This window comes from Myotis brandtii, unplaced genomic scaffold, assembly GCF_000412655.1.
Source record: "Myotis brandtii unplaced genomic scaffold, ASM41265v1 scaffold638, whole genome shotgun sequence".
Lineage (NCBI taxonomy): Eukaryota > Metazoa > Chordata > Mammalia > Chiroptera > Vespertilionidae > Myotis > Myotis brandtii.
The window spans coordinates 139,658-165,824 of NW_005370445.1; the positions used below are offsets into that span (position 1 = coordinate 139,658).

At 43.6% G+C, this 26,167-nt stretch overlaps 1 protein-coding gene across 1 annotated transcript in view; it reads left to right on the forward strand.

The window, feature by feature from the left end:
* TRAPPC10 (trafficking protein particle complex 10) overlaps positions 1-26,167 on the forward strand; it is a gene marked incomplete at its 5' end in the record, with an annotated part of 84,478 nt that overhangs the window by 4,251 nt on the left and 54,060 nt on the right. Inside the window, 6 exons of the mRNA XM_014528492.1 lie at positions 9,596-9,677; positions 13,466-13,601; positions 17,084-17,280; positions 17,839-18,034; positions 19,112-19,223; positions 21,693-21,940. Of these exons, the coding sequence (XP_014383978.1) occupies positions 9,596-9,677; positions 13,466-13,601; positions 17,084-17,280; positions 17,839-18,034; positions 19,112-19,223; positions 21,693-21,940 (971 nt within the window). The remainder of the gene's footprint in view (positions 1-9,595; positions 9,678-13,465; positions 13,602-17,083; positions 17,281-17,838; positions 18,035-19,111; positions 19,224-21,692; positions 21,941-26,167) is intronic.

The window sequence follows — 26,167 nt, forward strand, 5'->3', positions numbered from 1 at the left end:
CTGAGGGACTCCCTACCCCCGAGTGCACAAATTTTTGTGCACCGGACCTCTAGTACTTAATAATTTCATTTACTAAGTAGGTAGGTCCAAATAATTTTATTAAGTATTATGTCCTAACAGCTATTTGAAAAAAATAATAATACATAGTAGTTGGGGGGAAAAGTTTATTTCATTCTTAGATAATCACAGCAACGTACTAGTGGGATGGTTGCACCTCTTGGGCACTGCAGGACTCTCTAACCTGGGAGTCCGACTGGACACTGCTGCCCTCTTTGATTTTTTTTTTTTTTTTTGGTGGTACTTTTATCACAGCACCACCCTGTTTTGTGATGACATCATTGAAAGGAATGTGCTATGATCTAATATAGAAACAATACCTGAAGTAGGGTGTAGCTGCATCCCTAGCATTGCTGCTTCCTCATAATTTCAACTGTCTCCTGGGGCCTCTGGGGGCTTGCTGGTACCCTGAGGCACCTCACCCGGGTACATAGTTTGGGAACCCATGTTATTAGGACACTAGAGGCCCAGTGCATGAAATTTGTACACTGTGGTGGTGGGGCGGGGGGAGGGAGTTCCCTCAGCCTGGCCTGCGTCCTCTCGCAGTCCAGGAGCCCTTGGGGGATGTCTGACTGCCATAAGGCTGTGAGCCTGGTTTCTGGCTGAGCGGCGCTCCCCCTGTGGGAGCACACTGACCACCAGGGGGCAGCTCCTGTGTTGAGCGTCTGCCCCTGGTGGTCTGTGCATGTCATAGGGACTGGTCGTTCCACTGTTCAGTCAATTTGCATATTAGTCTTTTATTATATAGAATACGATTATCCTGACTCTAGGGTGGATTTGAATGGATAATTTAGAAGTGAAAAGCTTCCTTTTCTACTTGAACTTCAGTTCACATATCTGATTTACAAGATATGTTTATGAAGAGTTTCTAGTAAAGTAAAATTTGGTTTATGCAAATGAAACTCAAAGGGTCTGATTTTTTGAAAGTGCTAATGAATCTGAAGTAATCAAGTATGGAAGACATAACACATAAGCTAGTCTTTCTAGAAGGGAACTGATATGATGATGTGGGCTACTCAGTGAGATAGGAAAGGCTGAGTTGGTCATCTTTTATTGGAAATGCAAGTGACTCACTGAATAATTTTTTTGTCTACAAATGTGTGTTTTTTTTTGCCAGTTGACAATGTCTTTTCATATGAATTGCACAATTTAGTGTGTGTGGTCTCACAAGGGATCACTTGCAGATGTCCTGTTCCCTCTGCTCTCACCTGGTAACTTCAGGTCTGGATGACAGACCAGGGCTGTGGGAAAATACTGCATGGCCTTAAATACTCTCTTGGGGTGGAAAACCTTTTCCTCTACCCTTCTAGGTTTTTCCGGCTGGTCTAATAATCAATGGACATGAGACATTAACAAGAGAAAATAAACAAATATAATTACATACTTATGTATGGGAATCCCATGTACATGAGAGAGTCAGCCAATCCACATACAGGAGCGGTTCAGGGACAGACAAGAAATGAGGGATATAGGAGATTCTGAGCTAAGGATGCGGTAAGGCACCTGGGGCTACAGAGGGGAGGAGGGTCATTGCAGGATGACAAGAGCAGATGTCCAGTAATTAGTAGTTGCCCTGCTCTATAGATAGGTCAAAAAAACCTTATTTCTGGTGAAACTCTTATTATGGGCAAGGCCCCTAATTTAAACTAAGGGAGAGGTACAGGTTTCTCTTGTCTCAGTTGCCTTCACCTCAAAATAATCCACATGTTCTGACCCCTTAAACTACAGACACCTCTTTCTGAATAGCTTCCTACTGTATTAGCCCCAGAGCCTCTGTAGCCTCTTCTTTACTAATCACATCTTTCTTCAGTAACTGCTCTTACTGTGAATTTTCAATGTATTCACAGTATTTTGGTTTTAGAGAATATTTGAATTTTAAATTAAAAATTAATGAGTTTGGAGCCATCCCTAACTCTTTCTCTCACAGCTAACATTCAGTCTATCAGCAAATATCATTTTATCTTTAACATTTATTTAGAATTTAGCCGCTTTTCTCCATATGTACTGCTGCTCCCCCAAACCCTTGCCACCATCATCTTTCCCAGGGTTATTCCAGGGGCCTCCCAGCTAACCTCCCTATTTCTGTTTTAGCCCCTTGAAGCTAGTTCTCTATGGGGTTAAGGGTGAGCCCTCTAAAAGAGAAGCCACAGCATGTCATTCCTCTGCTTAAACCCCTCCAGGGACAGACGCTCCCTGATGTCCAGTGCCCCCTCCCCGCCATCGTGGCCCCCCAGCACTGGCTTCCTGGCGGCAGCCTGTACCCTCTGCACCTTGGCGGCTGTGTTCCAGCAGTGCCAGCATGGCTCCACTGACCCTCAGTGGGTCCCTTCCTTCCTCTGGCGGCTGCTTAGGTGCCACCCCTTCACTCCACTTATCCTGTAGCATCCCTTTGACTTCATTCAGTTTTCTTGGCTCAGCACCCCTTGACATAAATATTTGTTTTTTCTTTGTTTATTGTTTCTCTACCCCTAACCCAGGTGGCCTACAAACTGGAATATGAGGTTCAGAATTGCAGGACCTTTATCTATTTTGTTCATTGCTGTCTGCACCACCTAGAACAATGCTGGCGCATAGTAACTGCTCAGTAAATACAAACGGTGCTATAAGTCACATAATGCTTCTGTAAGTTAGAAGCTTTTGATGGCATACAATTATTTTCTGTAAATACATGTTTTTATCAAGATAAGACAGCTTTGTAGAAAATATTTGGAGAGTTTGAATTCTCATCACCTAGACTTGTTTTTAGGTAAACTGCTATATGCTTAGTTTATTTGATAATGGAAAATTCTCTGTTTAGAGTTTTGAGTGAGGAAATACATGTTAATCCAGTAAAAGAAATAAAGTTAACTTGTATTCGAGGGACTCTATTCTGTGAAATGGGCCCCTGCGTTGTGTTCAGATACACTGTCTTTCCTGCAAGTCAGTAGAAACTTTACGACCAAATTGAAACTTTCTGATTCAGCTTCTGAGGTGGAGATTTAGGTTGGGGGACTATCAACCCGGCATTTGGATGAAGCCTTGAAAGAGATACATCTGTAACTTTAAAAACTGAACTTGAAATCTTAAAAAAGTGCATCAGTAAAACAGGAACACAGTTTTTTATGGTAAAGAATGGAATCCAGGAGTGGAATTGCTGGGTCAGAAGGTGAGAGCAGTTTACATTTTGAAAACTGCTTCCTAATCACCCTGTGAAAAAGCAGTACTCCAAGTTATATTTACTACACTGGATCGGAGTTATTTACAATTTTTTTTGCCAGTCTGTGGATGTGAAAAAAACTGTCATAGTTGTATGTTTTTAAAAAACAGGTTTATTGAGCTTTAATCCTTGTACTGTAAAATTTATCCATTATAAGCGTACAATTCTTTGACTGTTTATTTTTAGAGTTGTGCAGCCATCACCGTAATTCAGTTTTAGAACATTTCTATCACCCCAAGAAATTCCATTGTACTTTTTAGCAGTTAATCCCTGCTCCCACCCCTAGGCATAGGCATCCACCAGTCTGTTTTTTGTCTCTATACACGTGTGTTTTCTAGATATTTCATAGAAATGAAATCAGTCTTGATGTCTGGCTTCTTTCACACTGGTTTTTGAGGTTCATCCATGTTGCACCATTTATCATCTGTTCCCTTTTTATTGCTGAATAGTATTCCACTGTATGGGTGGACCACATTTTGTTTATCCTTTCACCAGTTGATGGACATTTTGTTTCCAGTTTTTGGCTTACATGAGTATTTGTATGTGTGGACTTGTGTTTTTATTTTTTTGGACTTGTGTTTTTATTTTCCATGGAAAGATTCTTGGGAGCAGAATTGCTATTTTGTATGATAAGCTTATGTCTAACTTTTTAAGAAACTGTCAAATTGTTTTCCAAAGTGGCTGTACTGCTTAACACTCCCACCAGCAATATGTTAGGGTCCCAGTTTATCCAGATCTTTGCTGATACTTGTCGGTCTTTTTTATTATAGTTATCCTTGTGGGCATGAAGTGGTATCTGATTTTGGTTTTAATATGTATTTCCCTAATGATTAGTGATATTGAGCATCTTTGCTTGCTCTTATTAGCCATTTATATATCTTCTTTAGTGAATTATTTATTCAAATTATTTGCCCATTTAAAAATTAGATTGTCATTCAGTTGTAAGAGTTTATTATATTTTCTGGGTATATGGCCTTTATTAGATAGATGATTTGCGAATATTTTCTCAGTGGTGTCTTTTGAAGCACAAATGTTTTTCATTTTGATGAAGTCTAGTTAATAATTTTTTTGCTCTTATGGATTGTACTTTTGATAGCATATCTAAGAATACTTTGACCAGCCCAAGGTCATCGTAGTTGTTTTGGTGTGCCCATACCTGATCATTAGGGAGGTTCTTTTTATGTGTTTATTGGTGATTGGACCTCTTCAGAATTACCTGTGTTTACTTTGACGCTTAAGAGATATAGCAAAAAACATGTCTAGAAGATGAAATAGCACTAGGAAAAAATGTGCATTCCATTTTTATATTTATACCATATGTATTAGTTTTTGCTGTAACAAATGATCAGAAACTGTGTGGCTTAAAAGAACAGAAATTTATTTTCTCACAGTTCTGGGGACCAGAAGTTGAAAATCAAGAGGTCAGCAGGGCTGCACTCCCTCCCAGGGTTTTAGGGGAGAATCCTTCCTGTCTCTTCAGCTCCCAGAAGTCTTTGGCGGTCTGGGCTTGTAGCTGCATTCCTCTCATCTCTGCCTCGTCTTCACAAGGCCTTCTCTCTCCCTGTGTTTTCTCTTCTGTCTTTTATTGGACATTTAGAGCCCATCCAGATGATCTGGAATGATTTCATTTGAGATCCTGAACTTAAGTACATCTACAAGGCCCTTTTTCCAAAGTCCCATTCACAGATTCTGGGTGTCAGGATGTGCACAAATTTTGGGGGACCCTGTTTATCCCTATACCACAGTATCTCCACTGGCAGCCAGGTGCATATTGGCCAGCACCCAGTGAGTGTCTTGGGCTTTTATATCACTTCTGTCTTTGGAGGTGTGTCCTCACTCTCCTCCTGACTATGGGAATTTATTCCTTGGCATCTGGAAATTGGGCTCCAGAAGTTGACACAAGGTGGGATGATCTCTTAGAAAAAGATGAGCCCTTTTTGCAGTCTGTCAAAAAAGTCCCCCCCCCCCCCCCCGCAAGGGAAATAAATGTCCTTATTTGACTTCTTGGCCATTGTCACATGATGATTCCTTCCTCAGTATTGTTTGAGGTCCTTGTTTGTTACATTTTTCACAAAGTGAGGAGAGAATATAAAGCAACAGGTATGTATATCAGGATATTTTCCTTATTTTTGACAGATCTGTTTAGCATTTGGAAGTCATTGCATTGATTTCAGAGCTGAAATTTTAGGTAGTTACCTTGGAACTAACAACACTTTTGGGTAGTAATTTTTACAAAATCTGTAACTCACCGTTTATGGACACTTTTAATTCATCTGGATCCATTAGAAAGTTTCTAAGCTTCAAGCTGAACAATGGGAAGGGCTGTGAGAGGCCTTTCTGAAGGTATGAAGACCTGAGGGCATCACTGTGCTTGACCAGGTCCCTCAGTGTTTGGTAGTGTAAGGAGGACCTGCATCACGGTGGCTGATTGCCCTCTACCATAATAACTTTCCCAAGTAGTTGGGGAGTCAGGCATCCTCTGCCCACATGGAAGGGGTGTTTTCCCTAAAATTAGCCCTGTGAGAAAGCATTTCCTCTGGAGTTAAATGAAATAAAAAATCACTTCCTTTAGTTTAGTAATCTAAGAACTAAGTCAGCCACACTAGAAATTTTTAGTATAATCTAAAATTAAGTTTGTATTCTGAGAACATATTCTGATGCCCAACCCTGTCATCACTTCTGCTGTCCTTTGGGGGCCCTAGGTTGTCTTGTGTAAAATATGAAGGAGTCAGGCTAGAGTCCCAGCCGTGGGCAAACTACGGCCCGCGGGCCGGATCCGGCCGTTTGAAATGAATAAAACTAAAAAAAAAAAAAGACCGTACCCTTTTATGTAATGATGTTTACTTTGAATTTATATTAGTTCACACAAACACTCCATCCATGCTTTTGTTCCGGCCCTCCGGTCCAGTTTAAGAACCCATTGTGGCCCTCGAGTCAAAAAGTTTGCCCACCCCTGGGCTAGACTCACCAGTCAACAAATATCCATTCAGCATCTGTTATACGCCAGACACTGTTGGAGATGCTTGGGTTACATTTGTGAACAATATCAGCCCTCTTAGAGCTTACATTCTAGCAAGAGGAAATATATAACATACATAAACAGTATGTTGAATGCTCAGATCTCCATGTGTCCCCTACTTAGTGATGAGAACTGGTAGCATATGTACACACACACGGAGAGATTTAATGAAATTGTACTTTGAATTCCTCTTATTAATTGTTTGAAAAATCTTCCTCCTCTCATAAAAAGAAAAAGAAATCTTAGTTGTTTTTAATAGGCCTCTTGAGTCAGAAAAAATGAACACAGCAAGTTTCTGAACAGGGTTCTCTGAGCACGGGCACATCAATCTTAAGCCTCATTTTTGCTCTTAGTAGCTGTTTTCTAATAGCTGAATCCTTGGTTTGTCTCTGTCCATGGGATTAAAATGAAAACTCAGCCTGGAAGTTATTGCTCTTACAATTCAGCCCTCAAAGCTCGGGCTATTTTGGGAAGCTACAAAGTATATACTGTTAATTTAATTACCTGTCACATAAACTGAGATTTCATTTTTGGGGAGTTTTACACATAAACCCTTTCCTATCTTTCTGTTTCATTCACTGGCTCTTTATAGCCCATTTTCAAAGGCATCTCTAATTTTTATGATAATAAAGACCGAAGAGTATTATAATTAACTAGAGGCCCGGTGCACAAGATTCATGCACTGCGGGGGTGGGGGTGGGGGCCCTTAGCCCGGCCTGCGCCCTCTCGCAGTCCTGGAGTCCTCGAGGGATGTCTGACTGACAGACTGACTGCCACTGAGGCAGGAGAGGCTCCTGCCACCTGCGCTCACCGGCCGTGAGCCCAGCTCAGAGCTTCTGGCTGAGTGACATAGCGACTGGTTGTTCCGCTGTTCAGTCAATTTACATATTACCCTTTTATTATATAGGATAGGATAATAACTGTGTATTTGGAGAAAACCATGGTGCCTTTTCTCCATTCTTGTTCAATGTAGAGCTTCAGTGATTTAGAAGAATTTGACCTTCAAATGTAAATTAGGATACTGTATTAGTTTGCCAGGGCTGTCATAACAAAATGCCACACACTGGGGGGCTTCAACAACAGAGACTTATTTTCTAACAGTTCTGGTGGCTGGAAGTCCATGCTCAATGTATCCACAGAGTAGGTTTCTGCAACCTCTTTCCTTAGCTTGTAGATGGCCACCTTCTTGCTGTGTCTCACATGGTCTTTTCATTATCTTTTCCAAGACCTTAGTACAGTTTCAATATAAGAATGGGGGCAGGGGGAGGGCACACAGTTCACAACAGGCACTGAGGTCAAATGGACACATGTTAAGTTCCCAGTTGTCAGATGACATCTTTGCCCTTGACAGATATGCTAATTAACCTTTAGTATTTCAAAATGAAAATTTGGACACAGATTTGATATTTATTCCATGATAAAATGTAAGAAAAGTTGTTATTTTAGAGTCTTCATTTAGAATGTTTTATTGTGAACGGATTTCCTGGGGGAAGAGCTTACAGGGAGGGGTGTGGGAAGCATTTCGCTTTTTTACTCTGTGTGCATGTTAACTGGGCGTTTATGTGAAACTTTATAGAAAACCAAGTGAATGAGGAGGAAGCTTTCATGCAGCTGCCCTAAGTTCTGTGTAGCAGAGTGATGATTTTTGTATGTTAACCTTGGAACCTTTTAAAGAGGCAATGAAAGTTGGCAATCAGAGATAGGAAATCTAACTGAAGATTTTCTTACTTTAATGATTTTTAGGATGACTACCAAAGAAATGAACATGATGAAAAATGATAAGTTGAGACATAAAAGTTGTTTTTTTATTTTAACAAAAATGTACTAATAATACCCTTATGAAGTATTTGCTTCCGGCCTTGTTCAGGGTTATTTTTTGGTGTTGAATCATTTACTCCTCACCACAGCCTGTTGGGGAGGTAGTCTTACTTTCCCATTTCACAGATGGTCCCCTGAGGCACAGGAGGGGGTAAATGGTCTTCCCAGGCTGTTCAGCTAGCACAGTGGTTCCCAAACTTATTTGGCCTACCGCCCCCTTTCCAGAAAAAATATTACTCAGCGCCCCCTGGAAATTAATTTTTTAAAAATTTTAATAGCAATTAAACAGAAAGATATATGCCCCCAAATGCACCTGTGGCCATCACCGCCCCCCTGGATTGCTGCAGCGCCCACCAGGGGGCGGTAGCGCCCACTTTGGGAATCACTGAGCTAGCAGATGTGAAGCTGAGACGGGGATTCAGGTGTTCAGGCTGGCAGCATCGGTTCCCTCACCTTGTCTCACCGCCTTCTGATACTTACAACTCAGCTGCCCACAATGTCATTACTCTCAGCAGTGACTCGACATTGTTACACGGTTTGGGGAGGGTTTTTTTTGTTTTTGTTTTTTTAGGTTCACGATAGCAAAACAAGCAAATGTTTTAATGGCCCCCATCAATTCCCCATGTTTTCTTTAAGATCAATATTAAAGCAATTTGGAAAGTGGTTTTGCTTAAAGTCAGAGGATCCTCTTGAGTATAAGACTTTGAGTAATCTATATTAAAAAGGTTCTTTTCTTTTCTAGCTTATGTATAACAGTGTGGTTATACTATCCTTTATGAGAGCTAAGTGGGCTTTTTCCATTCTGTTAAAACTACTGTGAAAGAGCTGAGTGGAAAGCTGAGTGTGTATGCAGTTAAAGTCAGGGTGTGTGTGTGTTTCATGACCAGTGTCTGCCAGTCTAGGGTGTGCTCTGAACGCCTCTCACACCTCCTCTTCCTTCTGTCGAGCGGGCTCCAGGTTTGGCCTTGCCTCCTAGGAGTTCCTGTGGGGTCTAAGTGAGAGGCTGCATGGTGGGTGTTTGTATGGTTTTGCACCCGGTGCTATTTTGATGCAGACTGAATTTATTTTGATGACGAAGTTCATGTGCACCTCTTCAGGTTTACTTTGCTGCCTGGAATGTTCTGGCTGTTTGTTCTCTTGAAGTTGAAGAAAGCAGTGGCTGCAGGGCAGACTCAGGAGTGAAACTGGGTAGAGTTGAGGGGCCCCATCTTTCCTGAGCTCTGTGGCTTTGGCCAAGTTACTCAACTTTTTGTGCCCTTACTCTCCTCGAGGAAAAAGTCATACCTACTCTTGGAGGTGTCATGAGGGTTAAGTTAGATCACATATGTCAGGTTCCAGGTTTTCTAGAGACCAGTTATTTAAAGACGTGAGACATCTCATTTTGTAACGTCATTTTACTAAATATGAAATAGTCTAAAATTACTAACTTAATACATTTTAGAGCCCATTTTGCCTATATTTACCTAAAAATGTCCTAACTGGATTTCTCTTTATTCCTGTTGTAGGTGCTGGAGATCAGAATTTATTTACCTCTATTTACCCAACACTTTCACAGCAGCTGCCGAGAGAACCGATGGAATGGAGAAGGTATGATGTGTTTGTTTTTCGGCTGTATCTCCCTCTTTCACTTTTAGACATCTATGTGAACAAGTGAGGTAGTAAAAGTTAAAGCCTGAGTCCTACAGTGCACTGTGGAGAAACTGAGTCACATCACAACTGTGGGCCTTCCTCCTTAAGAAATAGATGGATTTTCTTAATGAGTCATAGGATGGAAGAAATAAGACAGTTCTTTTGAGTTAGAGGCCTGCCTTTACAGGAATGATTTCTGATTCTTCAGGGTTCATCAGAATATCTTAAAAGCATAGGCTCTTTGGAGAGGAGACGGGCACTCACTCAGACTCCACATTAAGGCAGAAGATAGGCCTTTATCTGCACTCTCATTAACACCTCTGTCCACTCTGAGCTCCTTCCCATGCTCTTCCTTAAGGATGAGAAAGTGGGGGGGAGTCTTTCTATGGACATGAAGCTCCAGACCCTTGGATATGAGGCACTGCAAAACGTTGGGAGAAGTGCCATTCTAAAATGAGCGTGTCTAAATCTGAACGGGGTACAGCTGAGAACCAAGAACTCTGTGCCACATCCATGCTCCCCAGGCAAGAGAGGAGAGAATTCATCCAGGAGAAACTGGGTGGCCCAAGGGATAAGGCTACCACACTCCCTGTTTTAGAAAACCTTGGGAGGAGGTGCTTCATCAAATTTAGGACCTGATTGGAGCAGTAAGACTGTGCTCCTGGGAGATGTCACCAGGGAAAAGGAACCGATAGAATCCCTGATGCCTGACTGTGTGGGTAGCACTCAGAGGGTTTACAGTTCTGTTGGAGAGCTTTGGAAGATTTACAAATGGTGACACTGGGAGCTTAAGAAAATAAAAATGCCAAGAAAAAGAAAAGTTACATTCTAAAGCTACTGCAAGCACAGTGTTATTACTTGGCTCATTAGTGAACCATGCTCCTACACTTAGTAATAAGGGGCACACGGCATATGGGCAACCAACACTTGTGGTAGAGTCATAGGGAGGGGGAGGAAGAGCAGGAGGATGGACAGACAGCTAATAGGTGCTTCAGAGGAGAGAACAGAGAATGGAAAACAGGCAATATTTGAAGAACTAACATCAAGATTTTCCCAGAAGTGATCAGAGCCTGCTGAAAGGCGAGCAGAATAAAAGTAAAACAAAGCAAACAGAAAGCTATGTGAAGAAAACGGAGAAAAAGGAAACCAAATTTGCAGTCTCTCAACATTTGAAATGCAGCATAAAATAGGACATTTAAGAACAGTCTTCTCAAAGTACTGAGGGTAAATACCTTTGAACCTAGCACTTGTGTAAGAGGGAAAACTGCATCAGAGCAGCTGTAGGAGACTACTATGTAGGTGAGGCAGAGAGGATGGGGTAGGTACCTGCACTTGTGTGTGTGTGTGTGCTCGCGCGCGCCTAGACGAGACAGGGTGCTAAGAGATTTTGTTCCTTTTAGCCTTGGAGCCCAGCTGGGGCCCAGGACGGCTAGGGGCCCTGTCACATCTAGCTGCACACAGCCATGTGTGTTACTCCAGAGTGCCATTCAAATATTCTACTCACTGCTTACCAGGACATGGAAATAATTGGAAAACAGTTCAATAAATAATAACAATTTTAGACATATGTGATCAGAAACTTTACCACTCTGTCTGAAATAATTAAAGGATGTCTCAAGAAGAAATATGAACTCAAAATTTACAAGGTGAAGGAAGCAGATGCCAGCAAACAAGTCATAAAGTATTTTCCTAAAGTTAAGGTATCAATTATTTTAAAAATGAAAAAAAATCTAAAGTTTCAGATATGTGGAAAAAAGAGAGGTGTGCTGTCTTTCTTGTCTCATTCAAGGAAGATACATGTTGACTTAAGTCTTTGAAAGAAAATATAAGTTTATGCATATCTATATATATAAAAGGCTAACATGCTAAGTGTCTGACCATCTGACTGGTTGCTATGATGTGCACTGACCACCAGGGGGCAGACAAAGCCCCGCCACCACCCAGAGCAACAGCCTACCAAATCGCAGCCGAAGCTGCCAAGACCCCATGGCGCAAAATGCCGCCCACAGCCCAGCCCAGCCCAGCCCGGGAACGGTGGCTGTGGGCACCAGGTAATGATGTCACATAGCAATGCCCTGCTTGCTCTCTCTAGCGACTAGCCTCCTTGCAGTTTCTTCAGCCCAGGAACACGACTTGCTTTATAGCCAGGTGGAAAATTTTACACTTTAATCAAATGTCTGTGAAGCATTTTCCCATGCCTCATCTCATTTGATCCTCACAGAAGTCCTGGAGTAGGTAGGTAGGAGATTTGGTGGAATCCTATTTTCTTTTCATTAGCCAGAAAATGGGGATTTAGAAAGCTTAGAAACTTGACCGGACTGAAAAGAAGTAAGAAATGGTGGACCTTGAAAATGACTTCAGGTTTTCTCACTGTGCAGAATATAGTCAAACACTGCTGCAGTTAAATATTTTACCCTTTGTTTTCCCTGCGTGATCCACAACATTAATGTGCTTCATGTTGCTATTTACTGCTGTGTTGCTGTGCTTTACTGTGCTGGAAAAAGTTTAGCTAAATCAGAAAGCAGGTCTAATTAAGCAAGTTTATCTATTATATATAAAGCTCTCGCTGGTGCCAATTGCACACATGTGTTTCAATTTGTCATTGTTGATGGTGAACTTGGTTGACACTTCTATTATAGAGAAAGGGCAAATAGCTATATTAAAATATTTCTTCTAATTAATTTCCTTTCAATGTGCACGAATTCGTGCACTGGGCTGCTAGTTAAAAATAAAAATGTAAGCAGCAGCAGAATAGGAATAGATGGTTAAGATGGAAAAAGAGAACTTGATTCATCTTACAAAAGACAGAAAAAAATAGCCTGCAAATAGGATGTAGACAAGTTCAGGTGTGAGCATGGTCACACTCAACACGCTTGGTGTCAGCTCGAAAGAGGGATGCTCTTCAGATTGGAGACACAGCCTCAAGAGGTGGAAAATAAGGTTTGGAATAAAGAGACATGTGGCATAATTTATTTTTAGAAATATAACAAAATAGCACCCATATCTTCTGATAACCTTAGGTTAGATATTTGTACGCGATGGGGTTTCCGTGTTCTTTCCTCTTGTGCTGAGAAAAGGGAGGAGGGTGGTTACCATGGTTTTATTTGTGCTCTGCAAACAAAACCGGTTCTCTTTCACCACACGGTTCTCTTTTCTGGATAACACAGGTGACAATAGTATTAGCTTTCATAGTTTCAGACTGCACTTTTGACATTTGGGAAACTTTTCTTTTATATAGTGACTTACAGATGAAGTAGTCAGGTCCGTTTTTCTCAGAAGTCTGTATTGTTGCAAATAGCCCTGGTTAGATAGCATATTCTTGTGCCTGCAAGTTCATTGAGTAAAATAGGTTTTATGGACAGAGAGCTTTGATGTATAGCTGTGAATTGTGTTTAAAATAATTTCTAGAATTATTTTGGAAGACTCCTATTGGGTTAATAGTCTGTATGTACTTCTGAACTCATAGAAATGATTAAATTTTTGCCCTGGCCAGGTAGCTCAGTTAGTTAGAGAATTGTTCTGATATGTCAAGATTCCATGTTCAATTCCCGGTCAGGTCACATACAAGAGTCATTCAATGAGTGCGTGAATAAGTGGAACAGAATTTTTTTCCTCTTCATCTGTCTCTCTCTAAAAAATCAATTAAAAAAAAAGAAAAATAAATAATTAAATTCTTGTTGCATTTTCCTCTTTCTGCTGAACATACTTCAATTGTTTTTCTCAGTGACTTTACAAATTGTTTATAGATCCTATGGCCGGGCTCCCAAGATGATTCACCTAGAATCCAACTTTGTGCAGTTCAAAGAGGAGTTGCTGCCCAAAGAAGGAAACAAAGCTCTGCTTACGTTCCCCTTCCTTCATATTTATTGGACAGAGTGCTGTGTAAGTATTCACTTGGGGGTGGGGGATGTCTTGGAATGTGGTTAAGAATCCACGGGTCTAGGTGTTTTTTTTCAGACAGTTACAATTTTTCATATGTACTTTCTGGTGCACCCTTTATGTTGGTGTTCTCTTTTCTCCATTCATCAGCCAGATGTATGGCTTTGTTGCATCTTTCTGCTCTGGTCCAGTGTGTTGCCCTCATGGTAATCACCCATTGCAGTCTTCCTTCCTGTGTCCCAAATTCTGTGAGGCATCTCTCTGTGCCCCAGTGGCCACTAGGTATTTTTAATATTTACTTTTAGCTTGGTTTTCATAACCTTCTCTGTTCACCACCATAGCAGATAATCCTTGTTTTCCCGTGCTGGTGTGTGTACTTTCTGAGGGCCTGGGCACTGTGAGCTTCCTCATGACTAGGGCCTGACAAAGGGCTTCCGGGGCTGCCCACCCAGTGAGTGAGCCCTGCTGCTGTTGGCGTTCACTTGTACTTGGCAGTTGTATATTTATGAATCCAGAGAGAAACTTCTTATTCTTGACAGAATTCTCCTCTCATGAACTAATAGAAAATTTTGTGGGTCATTTCTTTTTGTCTAATAAAGCAAACATTTAGCAATAAACAAAACACATAAGTCATTGCATATTATGACATTTCAACCTGAATCTGAGGGTGCAGAAGCAGTTTTTGTAATTTTAATGAGAAATAACTCAAAGCTCATGCCTGGTTTTTGTGGGCTTAACCCCATACACCTTTTGCTTTTGTCCAGCAACACGTGTGAGATGTCATCTGTTAGCTCATCAGAGACTCAGCACCCAGGGTTTTTATTGGGGCTGGTCATGTGGCACCTCTGCCTGGCATGTATGAAAACTCTGGCCTCGCAGAGAGAGTAGGTTCCAGCACAGCCATAGTGTCTACAGAAACGGTTTAGGCCCAGGGAAGCCCTCTCACATGTGGTGGGAACCCTCCCGAAGTCCACATTCCCAGGTGCTAGCCAAGGGCCAGCCTTGTGAGAGGCCTGGAGATGGCTGCCCCAGGCCTGGTAACGTCTCTCTCCAGCCCCTCAGTGGTAATGTCAGGTTTGATTGGTGGTCAAGGAGTTGTCTGGTTTCTTCATGCTCTACTTGTTTTCCCCTTGCAACTAAAAAGCCATTCCTGGGAGCACCGTATGGCCCTGGGAGTACCCTTCTCCTTATCCAGTGTTTGCACCGAGATGCCATCCCCACTGGTGACTCTTCCTGAGCCAGCCTTTACCAAGGGTTGCAAACACCACTCCCCCAAATTTATCAGCCAGTGCTCTACTCCAGGAGAGAGTCTGCATGGGTTTTGTGTAATTTAATGCTTTATAGCCAGTTAGCCTTACTTATTTGAGGTTCAAATGGTCCCAGATTTGGCCAGCCAGGATCACTTCAAATGGCTCCTATGTCCTTCTGAGCATTTTCTAACTTTCTGGGACAATAAGATATTTTAGGTTCTTGTACTTTTGCTACCGTTGTACTGGAATCAGCCATTTCTTCCTTTGCCACTGTGGAGTGCCCCTGCTTTATGCCCTTTTTTAGACATTGCTAAGAAAGGACATTTCTGTAGAGCCTACGGTTGCTACTGATGCCTCAGATTTTAGCCTGACCCTGCAGGGCTCTTTCTGGCCTTACCCATTTCATGTTTATATTCACCTTGGTTCTCGACACCATGAACACATCGGCTCTGGGCTCAGTCCTACAATATGCATAACATAGTTTCACGGTTGCTATGAACACTACACTATAGTTAGAAACACATCTTCTAAGAAGAGTTCAGCAATTTGCAGTTTGCACTTTCCTAGACTGACGGAACATGTCGTTCCTATCCGCTTGGGCTAGTCCCCCTTGAGGTTCGTCCTTAACAACGTGTGTTCCTGGTTGCTCTTGCCTGTTTGATTTTCCACGTGAACATTAGTATCAAGTTCCTTAGCTCCAGACCAAAGCTTCTTGGTATTTTCATTGGGATCATATGAAGTTTATAAATAACCACATGCAGATCTAACATCTTGATGATATTGAGCTGTTCTAACCCGGAACAACGGATGTCTTTCCATGTGTGCAGGTCTACTTCTGTGCCTTTCAGAGTGTTTTCTATTTTTCTTCTAAATAGATTTTAAACGTTTTTTGTTAACTTTATTTCTAAGTATTTTACTTTTTTGTTGCTATTGTAAATGGGGTTTTCTCTCTCATTATATATTTTAGTTTTTTGTGTATACAAAGGCTGTTGATTTTTTCAAGTCATAAAAGGTATATACCTTCTGCCAGGTCCTCTTAGGATGCTTTCTCTTAGAGCCCAGCCATCATTCTGTGAGGTAGTCAAGTGCCTCCATGGGAAGGCATCTGGAGGTGCAGCCCTGGTCTCACCAGGTCCTGGCCTACAAGTTCCAGCCTTCAAACCCCACAGCTGACACCAGGGGGCGCAGATGAGCTATCCACCAAGTCTCTAGGTCAGTGATGACGAACCTATGACACGCATGTCAGAGGTGACACGCGAACTCATTTTTTTGGTTGATTTTTCTTTGTTAAATGGCATTTAAATATATAAAATAAATATCAAAAATATAAGTCTTTGTTTTACTGTGGTTGCAAATATCAAAAAATTTCTATATGTGACACCAGAGTTAAGTTAGGGTTTTTCAAAATGCTGACACGTGAGCTCAAAAGGTTCGCCATCACTGCTCTAGGTTGTGGGTTGTTGAGCAGAATACATGTTCTGGACCATTATATATTGTATGGTTTGTTACAAAGCAACAGGTCACTGGAACAGCAGGTCACTGAAAAGAAAAAAGGAAAGACTGGAGAGGGTTTGATTGTGATTGCCTTGAATAAGTTATAGATTAATTTGAGAGGAATTAGTAATTATGAATCTTTTTGTCTGGGAACATGGTTTGTTTCTTCCTTCTTTCTACCTTTTTTCTATCCTTTAATAATGTGTTACAATGTTTTTTCACGAAAGTCTTGTATTTTTATTGTTGGATATGATTTTTGTGGTCATTATGAATGAGGTGTGTTTTCCCCCCTTAAATTGCATTTTCTAAAGGGCCTACAGTGATGGCAGGCAGCCTGCAGCGGGAGGAACCTCCTGCCTCCCCCATCCAGGCACAAGTGTGGATGGGATTCCTGCAGTGCTTGGGCACAGGGCCTTTGGCCATGCAGGCCTGGGTTTTGAAGTCCCAACTGACTGTGTCACTGTGGGAACTTCCTGAACTGTCTGACTCACAGTCTATTCCTCTGTGACATTGGAAGATCTTCCCTCAGGGTCCCAAGTGTTTGGGGATAACTCAGAGGATAGGTACTGAGCCTACCCAGAGACCTGCAGGAGTGGCTCGGTACTGGGTGTCTCCTGGAGTGTCCCCATCCCGGGACTGGAAAGTGCCATGGCTGCTGTATTCCCTGTTATTAGACACGTTTTGCCATATAAATGAAAGGGATGGATTAACTTGCTTTCACAATGACGTATTTATTTTTAGGATACTGAAGTGTATAAAGCAACAGTAAAAGATGACCTTACGAAGTGGCAGAATGTTCTCAAAGCTCATAGCTCTGTGGACTGGTTAATAGTGGTAGTTGAAAATGATGCCAAGAAAAAAAACAAAACCAACATCCTTCCTCGAACTTCTATTGTGGACAAAATAAGAAATGATTTTTGTAATAAACAGAGTGACAGGTAAGTATCTTTAATTTTACCTCATTGGGCTGATACTGGGATGATATAGATTACTGGCTTCGGGTAGTGATAAATGTTTACTCTGCGTGAATGTGGTGTGCCTGACACTTGAGCATGTGATGGGGGTGCTGAAAACAGAACCAGGTCCCTCCTGGTGGTGTTCCTGGTCTGGCAGGTGAAACCTGTACACAGTAACCCCCAGTGGAGAGGCCCTCTGGCCCAAGGAGAGACCACGTGGTGGGCCCCCATTATTGATAATAACGGGCGTCAGCATAGCAAGGGCTTCAAGGAGTCTTGATATTCTTGTGTGCAGCAGTATTCCTTAAAAACAGAAGTTATAGAATGCTGACTTCATCTCCTTCACAAACTGTAACTGGGACCGCCAAGCCTTGGTGGTCACTCTGTTGCAGGGACTGACTCACCAGTAAAGAAGGAATAAAGGAAGGAGGGAGGGAGGGAAGAAAGGAAGGGGAGGGAGGGACTCACTGGAAGGAAGAATGGAGCAGTGATGCTGTGCTTGGAGAGTATTTTCCAGATAGTCCGCTCCTGTCTCTGCAGGTGTGTTGTGCTCAATGACCCCTTGAAGGACTCTTCTCGAACTCAGGAATCCTGGAATGCCTTCCTGACCAAACTCAGGACATTGCTTCTTATGTCTTTTACCAAAAACCTAGGCAAGTTTGAGGATGACATGAGAACCTTGAGGGAGAAGAGGACTGAGCCAGGCTGGAGCTTTTGTGAATATTTCATGGTTCAGGTATTTGACTAATGGTAGAACTGGACAATTTCCTTCTCTCCCTGTTCCCTCACTCCCACTCTCTCTCTTCTCTCCCTCCCTTCCTTCTAAATAAGGCAGCTCTCTTGGGTTAAGTCTTATTGGCATCGTTTTTTAAACGAAGAGACAATATAGTAGCTAACAGATGTTTCTGTCCAGAGATGGTATCCTGAGTAATTATATCAGCAGCTCCCTGGAGCTTCAGAGTTTGACATTTAGCCTTTTATGAAATGGCCTTGTCCTTGAACCCAGTGGTGTTGGATTGGAATCTGAGGTATCAATGTGAGCCCACAGTATGGTGGATGGGTAGGTGAGTGGGTGGGTGGGTGGATGGATGGGTAGATTGTTGGGTTCATTCAGACATATAGGTGTGTGTTGTAAGGGTTAGTACATGTACTTACTTGCTCTGCCTTCTGACAGGGCCTAGGAAAGATGACACCTCAGTAGCAATAAGCACATCTTGTGCCAGATCTTGGTTTCTAAACTCCATTTTCCACTAAAAGGTGCTGGAGCTCCTTGTAGAAGTGGTTGATTCCAGGGTTGGGGCAGGGACCTGGAATATCTATAGATCGGCAAGTAAGGAAGTGCACAAGAAAGGTGGAGGTCCAGCAGAAGAACATAAGCTGAACCATTTGTGCCAGATAAATAATAACCCATGCAATGAAGTTCATACTATGAGGCTGCATAGATGTAAATAAATAGCTGGCTAAATGAATAAATGGAGAAGAAGGTCCAGCTCTTCCATGTGGAAGATTCCAGTGAAAAACTTGTATCTGGGATGGCAAGGGGAATGCCTAGGACAAGAGTTGACTGTGGTGTCCTGTGCTGCTGATTAGTCATGGAGAGTCAGAACTCACCTTGGCCTTCTCTGGTTTCATTCCAGTCTCCTCTCTGCCTGCATAAATGTCATTGACATGTCATTAAACTGGTTTTTACTTAGCGTAGCACAAGCATTGTTCATAACGCTGCATGCTTCTCTCTGTTAGAATCTTTAGTAGCTACATAGTGTTTCAAAATACTGATTTAGGCTTTTGCTTTTTTAAAACTCTGGGTGAACAGGAGGAACTTGCCTTTGTGTTTGAGATGCTGCAGCAGTTTGAAGACGCCCTGGTGCAGTACGACGAGCTGGACGCCCTGTTCTCTCAGTATGTGGTCAACTTCGGTGCCGGCGGTGAGTGGTGACCCTTTAGGTGCAGATCCTCTTCTCAGCACAGTTTCCCCAGTTTAAGTTGTCTGGAAGCTGCCATTCATTCACAAAATGATGAAAGCATCTGTGTCATTGTAAATTATATGGATATATTCTCATGGTTTCAGTAGGAATGAAATGAGAATTAAGAATTAGTCACTTTCACTTTTAGACGACTCCTAAGTAACAAAAGCATTTACGAAGTTGTTTTTCAGGTGTAAAGTGTCGTTTTTACAACTGACAGCTGGCTAGTGACACTTCTGATTCTGTGCCTCCTTGCTAGCATAAAGGTGGGATCTTTGCTTCTGTTGAGAGGTCATCTTTGTGATATTTGAATGCTCATTGCAATGAGTTTTATATGACACCATTGTGATGGGTGTTCATTTTTCCTCTAAACTTTCAGATAATTTCTTAAATTCTTTTAAAAGCACAAAAGTAGCACTGTCAAACCATTTATGAAGGTTATAATTGTCCTCACAATTTTTTTGGTTGATAATTTATTTTGATGGAAATAGCATTAAATCTGTAGATATTTGTCTATAGCTTGTTCTTATTAACAGCCCATCGCAGGCATTTCTCCAGGGTAACAGCTGAAATTCTAAGTTATTTGCATTCATAGCTGCGTGATGCTTCGTAGTGTGGATTCGTTAGTTTATCCAGCCGTCCCTTGGTGCTGGCCATTAGGGTGTTTTCTGCTCTTGCCACCACAAGCTGGGCTGTAATAGACATTTTTGTTGGGTGGTGGCTTTTCTTTTGTTTGTTTTTTTCAGAGAGAACAATCTTTGTTGGGTGGTGGGGGTTTTTTGTTTGTTTTTTTCAGAGAGAACTCTTGTTACGAAGCCCAACGAAAGGAGTGATTTCGGAGACCCATAGTGTCTGCTAGAAAACCCTTGGGATGAGCGGCCCCAGGGCAGCCACTAGAGCCATGACCACCGTGGCTCTGGAAAGGATGATGCAGTGTCACGTGACTCCCACTCCCAGCCAGTTTTTATTAAGTTCAGCTTTGGATCTCTTATTTTGCCAAGACACAATGTAAACATACAACCAAAGCAAAGTATTTACTAATTAAACAAAAAAATTTAGAAGAGATAAAATTGCATTTCTTATATTTTAGATATATTATAGATGTATATCTTTTAAATATCTTACCTATTTCTTACATTATATTTTATATAATTTCTTTGTTCTCTCAGTTTTAAAATAAACCTGGGGCCATTTAAAATCCAAAAGTAAATCTGGTCCAAGTTCTGCAGCTGACTGATATGATTGTTCATTTTTGTTCCTTCGTTTCATAGATACTTGCTGAGTATCCACCCAGTACCAGGCACTATTTCCAATGCTGCAGGGATCAGAATGAAATGAGGCACAGAAAGAGAAATATTTAACTTGCAGACAGGCAGGAATAAGTGCAGGCTGCAAAAAGGACACAGGGAGGGGAGAAGGTGGCGGTGAGTGCTGTTCAGTTTTAGGCTGAACAGTCCAGGAAGGCTCTCTGAGCAGGTGGCCTTCGCACAAAGCCCGAAGGGAAGATGGGCATGAGCCAGGAGAATCCTGGTGGTAAGGACCAGAACCGGCAGAGGGACTTGCTGGTGTTGGGACTCCAAGGGTCTGACTAGGCACCACACTTAGGGTGCACTCTAACAGCTCAGAGTATAAGTGTAAGTCAGCAAAGGATGCTTTGGGTTGCAATTGGCACTGCAGATACTCAGTAGTGTCAGATGCCCATTATCGAGTCGCTTCCTGACATGAACGTAGAAGTGAGAAAAGTAGATTAAGATTTTTTAATAGAGTTTGAATGACTTGTTATTATAGTTTCTTATGTTTATTTTAAGGTCATATTTGAGTCTTGGGGTTATAAGTTTAAATTGAGAGCATTGTTGGAAATTTTTGACAAGCAAGAATTTTCCTCTCTACTTCCTGTACTCCATCTTCCTTTGCTTACCATCCTTTTCTCTAGGAGCAGGACTCAGGTAGTTGGCATCATTGAGTTAGAGACAGTTGAGTAAGGAAAAGAGTGGAGACAAGGAAGACAAAAAGACATGTGTGGCCCCATGAGCAGGTTGCCCTCCGGCCCCAGGAGACCCGCTCCAGCCCAGGCCTCGTGCCTTCCCTCAGAGCTGACTGACCACAGAGCCCGCGGCTCCCTCACCCCTCAGCCCAGTCTGACTGCTTCCCCACCTGTCACCACCTTGTGGCATGGAACGACGGAGCCTGTGCCTAGTTCATGTTACCCTGTGCTCACTGTCAAGTGACAAGTCCTGAGTACAGTGCTTGTAAGGACCCCATCCCTGCATCCCAAGACTGGTTCCATGCCAACCGGAAGGGGCGGGCCGGTGCTCAGGGAGTCACTGGGTGGTGAGCTGCCCGCCGGTCCCTGAGGTCCCACAGTCCCTCCAGCATCTCAGTGAGGTGAAGGGACCTGTCGTCAGCCTTTCATGATGTGTGTTTGTTTAGATGGTGCCAACTGGCTGACTTTTTTCTGCCAGCCGGTGAAGAGCTGGAATGGATTGACCCTTCGAAAGCCCATAGATATGGAGAAGCGTGAATTGATACAGAGGCAAGAAGCTACCCTATTAGATCTGCGCAGTTACCTGTTTGCTCGCCAGTGCACCCTGCTCCTCTTCCTGCAGAGGCCGTGGGAGGTGGCTCAGCGCGCCCTAGAGCTGCTGCACAGCTGTGTGCAGGAGCTGAAGCTCTTGGAAGTGAGTCGTCTGTTTTCCCAATTTACCCTTTTCTTGACTGTTCACACAGAAATCCCAGACATTGAACTGTTTGTGCTTAGGAAAGAGTTTTCTTTTCTGAATATCCTTAATTTCTTGTAATATAATCTGTATAGTTACTTTTTGCATTGATTAATTAATTGCTGGAAAATATAATTTCTGCTCCCAACGTGGTGGAGTTCGTGTTGGCACAAAGCAAGTCTTTTGGATCATTTTCTTAATATAATTTTGAAAGTGGCCTTTGGCTTATTCTCTGGGAGCAGGTCTTCATGATAAAGGTACCCTCCTGATGGACATGCAGGATTAGGTTTTGCAGGTAGATATTTGTTTTATTTCAGATCTGTCTTCGTTTTGTAAGTGAACATGCAGGTAACAGTGTGACACACAGCCAGCTGTGCCATGTTAATTAATAGCACAGAGTTTAATGGGAAGTACATTATGAATACGTGTGTGCATATGTGTGTGCAAGAAACCTAAGTGAGGCTAAATGTTGTTGATCTATAGTGAAATACTGCCTTTAAAGATGAATTCACCCAGGGCGCCTGAACTCTTTCTGCCTGTAGAATCATAAACATTATTGTGAGAAATCCTAGTTAAATGGGTTCCTGCCATTTAATTTCAGCAGCCTCTTTACCCAGGGAAATGCACGTATGCACATACACAATGTTATATATTGTTTCAGAGGATTCAAAGCACCCGACCCCCACTCCTCAATGAAGAACTAAGTGAGTGGTCTAATTCCACTGTACACATGAAGAAAGTGGGTCTGGAAGTGGTTAGGTGACTTACCCAGTAACATAAGTAGTCACAGAATCAGATCATCCAAGCCAGGTTAGTGCCCTCTGTCCTAGTCCACACCAACACCCCGAGGGGCACAGTTATGAAAGGTCTAAAAGTGTAATATTCCTGTATTAGGTAAGCCGTGGGCAGGGGTAGCTTTCCTAATATAGGAACTTTTATTTTGTGTGCCCTAGAATACTAAACACAGGCTCAACACGTAGTTTGAAATAATCTCAAACGATTTAAACTTTTTTAATCCAAATGAAGAGAAATTATTTTAGTTCATTTCTAAAGGAGAAATGCCTAGCCCAGCTGTCATAAACTTGAGAATTTACAAATCTTATCAAATTATTTTCTATCAAATGAGGAAAAGTAACATTTTCCACCTTGAAATGAAATTCTTTGGCTCCCTATAACCAAGTAGCTTTAGATCACCTACTCTGGCTACTCCGATCTTGCTGTATAGTCCTGGGGGTGGGGACTGTGAGTAACCAGTCACTAATGAGACAGGCTGTCTGTGCTCATGTGTGCCTAGAGTTTGCCTGATTTATACTAGTCTACTGGGGGAGGGGGAGGTTTATATTAGAGTCCAGGCACGTCCCCTGGGCACTTCATGTGGAACAGCCCCGGAAGGGGTGATTAGGCAATGCTGTGTGGCTCAGGGCAGGTGTGGGAAACCACAGAGTGGTGCGGAGCCCCCCTTTAGCATGGTGCCCAGCTTGTCACAAACTCAAGGATTTAAGAGCCATTCTCAGATTCTCTTTCTTACCTTAAAAAGTTGACCAGTCATAGCATGGCTGCCAACCTGCAGAGAGGAGGGGAGGCATTGCCAGAGCCAACGGAACAGGCGGCCTGAGGGCCAGTCCTCTGGTGGGGCCGCTGGCCCTGGGGAGGGAGCTGGCAGGGCAACCACTTCCTTCTTCTCTTGCCCTCTTGTCCCCTCCAGGCCTTCTGAAGCTGGAAGGCGAGGGAGCCCCCTGATGCGTCACACATGACAGCAGGGGGAGTGTGGCCGGGGACATCCAGCTCAGAACAGGATGTGTCATTGTGCACTGGTGTCTTTGTCCCGGCCTGGATCCCTTGTCATTGCGGTGTGTCCCGACACGCAGGTGGGTTGCACCACAGCACACGCGCCTCCTGTCAGCTCTCCCAGCGCAGAGCAGGCTTTGCCCACCTTATCTGTCTTCTGAGTCCGGTCATGCCTCTGGCCATTGTGGAAGGAATGGAATCAGGCCAGTGATGCCCTGGGAAGAGACGTGCGAGGCATCGTGGTGTGGGCCTTGAGTGCCGCGGCAGAGTGTGTGGAGGTCGCGTGTCGGCAGATGTGACGGGCTCTCGGGCTCCTCTCCTCCGCTGGGCAGTGCACCCTGTGCTGTTGTCAGGATGCCGCCTGCACTGGGGTGTGTTATCCCTGGCTCCTTTCTTCTTTGGATGAAAAATGGTCATTGCCGTCTTGTTATTTCCCCGAGTGGAGGCTGTCCCCACTTTTAATCATGTTTATTGTGCTCTTTTGCGCGTTTCTGGTTCTTCACCGTCCCTTTATCGGGGTGGACCAAGGCTGAATGGGACCTCACGGCGAGGACACACCACCTGCTGTTTGCTCTCAGTGTCTCCTTCCTCAGGACCCAGCTGTTCCTGCTCTCACGCCACCCATGCCAGCAGCTGTTGTGTGACTGCGCCGTCGCTCAGATTCCCCACGACCTCCGTGCATGCACAAGGCGCCCGGCCCCTGGAGTCCACCGTGTCCGTGACATTTCCTGGGGCTCCCCTCCCTGGGTGCTTGCCTGCTGTGCACACACACTGACCTGAATCCATAGACCTGACTGCCGTCCGCTTGCAGGGCTTCTGGGGAGCTGCTTTCTCTGCAGAAGCGCTTTCCTGTCTGCCAGCAGGTTGATGGCAGTGTCGTTGGTGTCCCTGGTGAGGCTTGAGGACACGGGCGGTGCCATCGTCTGCATTTGCAGGCCCTGCACCCTTCCCGCTGGGTCCTGACGCGGGTACTTGGCTTTGAGCTCGCTCTTTCTCCACGAGTGGAGGCAGACCGCAGCTGCCATTGGGTTGTGAGGACCCATAGGTACCACGTGTACAGGGAGTGTGGCACGGGCTGGGCACATCACCAGCCTCCTCCAAGCCAGGTCTTAGCATGACCCTCCTTATCCCTGTCTTCTTGAGCGTTTCTTTCAAGCGATAGAGTTCCCTGTACACTTACGTGTCAGCTTTCTCCTAAGACTGTAGAGGTCATGTGACACTGTCAGCATGAAATTATTCTTTCAGCTTTCTCTTCTAAGATTCTTTCTGGTCTAAGCGGTTTGGCTCAGTGGATAGAGCGCCGACCTGCGGACTGAAGGGTCCCAGGTTCGATTCCGGTCAAGGGCATGTACCTTGGTTGCGGGCACATCCCCAGTAGGGAGTGTGCAGGAGGCAGCTGATCGATGTTTCTCTCTCATCAATGTTTCTAGCTCTCTATCCCTCTCCCTTCCTCTCTGTAAAAAAATTAATAAAATATATTTTTTTTAAAAAGATTCTTTCTGCAGGGGGAGGATTGTTGTATCTTACACTAGAGGCCCGGTGCACCCGTTCGTGCACGGGTGGGGGCCGGCTGGCAGAGGGGAGGGGCTGCAGGCAATTGGTGGGTCGGCCCTGCCCCCTGGTTGAACTCCCAGTGGAGGCGACAATTTGCATATTAGCCTTTTAGTATATAGGATGTTTTGCAGTTGGCAGTTAACTTGGAAAGTTTATTCTTAGAGTTTCTTTTAAAATTGTTTGGAAACATTCAAAGGTCAAAAGACTCAAAAATATTTCCATATTTTGTACACATGATTCTACTCTCAAAATCAGACTCCCTGCCCTGTGCTGGGCTGGCTTTCTGGGGGGCTGTTTTTCATTGTCAGGGCAGGGGCCAGGGGCAGTGTTGAGCTTTGGCTCTGACGTGCGGGCTGAGAGCTCAGAGCGGCGGCGGCGCTGGTGGGGCAGCTCTGGGGCCAAGGCGGAGGCTCAGCCAGCGTGAGGCTGGACTAGTGTGTGGCTCTTCAGGGTTAGGCTGACGCTGTTAACCTTTTGAAGCCCAAGCCTAAGTATTGCAACGACTGTGCGCTCCTCATTGCGACATCTCCAGCAGGACATGCTGCACACACTTGCTTCTGTGACTTGGGAGGCCTGTCCTGGTAGCTTCGAGGTCGATGTATCAGTTGATTTAAGTGTCTCCTTTGAGAGGGTCCTTTTTCTGATTCATGAGAGCAATGGTTTGGGAAGTGGGAGGGAATGATGGTGTCCACGTTCACCCCTTTGATTAGAGCTTCAGTGATGGGGTGTCACCCACAGGTTCATCAGAACCGCACTGACCAAATAGCAGATAGTCGTCTCCTCGGCACTGCAGAGCGTGAAAGTCAAGGCGTGTCAGCCGAGCTTGAAGAAAAGAGTTTACATAAA